The 1,604-nt window shown below is 38.9% G+C and overlaps 1 protein-coding gene across 2 annotated transcripts in view; it reads left to right on the forward strand.

Annotated features, from left to right (window-relative positions):
- The window catches only part of LOC107565248 (T-cell differentiation antigen CD6-like), an 8,408-nt gene that overhangs the window by 5,404 nt on the left and 1,400 nt on the right, over positions 1-1,604 (forward strand). Inside the window, exons 7-8 of one of the 2 annotated variants that reach the window (XM_016250469.1) lie at positions 7-76; positions 191-331. The exons of the other annotated variant lie outside the window; for it this stretch is intronic. Coding sequence (XP_016105955.1) covers positions 7-76; positions 191-331 — 211 coding nt within the window. The remainder of the gene's footprint in view (positions 1-6; positions 77-190; positions 332-1,604) is intronic. 2 annotated transcript variants of the gene reach the window in all.

A 1,604-nucleotide genomic window follows, 5' to 3' on the forward strand; every position in this document is an offset into this window, starting at 1 on the left:
GCAAAGGTCACAGTGGGAGGATACCAGCAAATCTCTGATCATAACGCACAGCAGATGCGTGGGTCTGCTACAAGTGGTGAGAACTGTTTATAACAACCCATTGACTGAAGAGAGGTCTTTAATATGATTAAATTACATACAAAAGTCTTTGATTAGGCTACAATGAGTATTGTCATCACCTCTCGCACAGTGGACTCGTTTGAGTCATCCTGCACCTCGTCTGGAGAATGCTACGAAAACACAGGCACAAATGCACAGGAGCCGTGCTCACAGGAGCCTGCTGAATGCTATGAAAATACAGGGGAAGACAGAGACCGTTTACAAACCGCAGGTATTAAACGTCCCAAGCTTTTCATTCTCTTTAAAAAAGAATTAAGCAATATCATACAAGCAAGAGTGCTGTTGTATATATATATATATATATATATATATATATATTTATTTTTTCCTTGATTTTTAAAGGTCCAAACATCCGTAGCTGGACATTTTGACACTAAGCAACGTTATAATAAAAAAATTTGTGTTTTGATTCATAACTGTAATCGTCATTCCAGAACTGCATGACTTTCTGGTTACAGTTTATTTTAAGGTGTCCTGGTTATGTGTAATTACACAAACAATTACTGAGTAATACTAATTAACCACACTCAGTACTATAGGTGGAATGGTGAAGAATCAGGTGCAGAGTTAGATGGACTTTAGTTTAAAAATTCTAAACAATAACAAACAAAAACTACCCAGGCAGGGCAAAGCTGAATGGGACATGGAAAGCACAAGACTGGGAACAATAGAAGATGATTTGGCACAGCAGTGCACACAGGGAGAATACATAGGGAAGGAAGTGAGGAGGCTAACAAGGGAAGGCAGTTGGGGCAAATTAAACTAATGTGATAACAAGAAGGCAGGGTCAAGACATGTACTGCACAAGGCACATAAACATGATAGGAGCCATGCACTCACTCCAGACATGAGAATACAAGAACATGTAGCCAGTGAAAACAAATGTGCTAAATAACACACAAGCACATGAAACTTGGATGAAAAACCTCACAAAAAACATGGAGCATGAATATCTGGATCCTGACACTGAATTGAAACAGACAGAAGTGTCAGAATCCCCCAAAACACAGCTCTTTATAAAGTAAAAATATCTCTGAATCTTTATTTTTAAAGGGGTCATATGATGCGATTTCAATTTTTCCTTTCTCTTTGGAGTGTTACAAGCTCTTGGTGCATAAAGAAGATCTGTAAAGTTGCAAAGACTAAAGTCTTAAATCCAAAAAGATATTCTTTATAAAAGTTGAGTTAACCTCACCTACCTAAAACAGCTCGTTCTAACACCTCCCCACATATCTACGTCACGATGTGGGAAGATGTGCATTACGCCGCCCAAATGTTCACACAAAGAAAGAAGGCGTAACTTTTATTCTCGCTGTAGTATTGTTGCCGCCGCCATGTCGTGGAGGCGTTGTGTGCTTCGTTGTGAAAGCGAAACTACTTTGTTCAGCCTTCCAAAAGAGGACATGACTAGAGATCAGTGGTTAAGTTGTATTTTGAGTAGTGTAGTGTAGCGCTTGTTGTTTGTCATTTCTCTGATCACAAAT

The sequence above is a fragment of the Sinocyclocheilus grahami genome, unplaced genomic scaffold (assembly GCF_001515645.1).
Source record: "Sinocyclocheilus grahami isolate Dianchi unplaced genomic scaffold, SAMN03320097.WGS_v1.1 scaffold990.1, whole genome shotgun sequence".
NCBI lineage: Eukaryota > Metazoa > Chordata > Actinopteri > Cypriniformes > Cyprinidae > Sinocyclocheilus > Sinocyclocheilus grahami.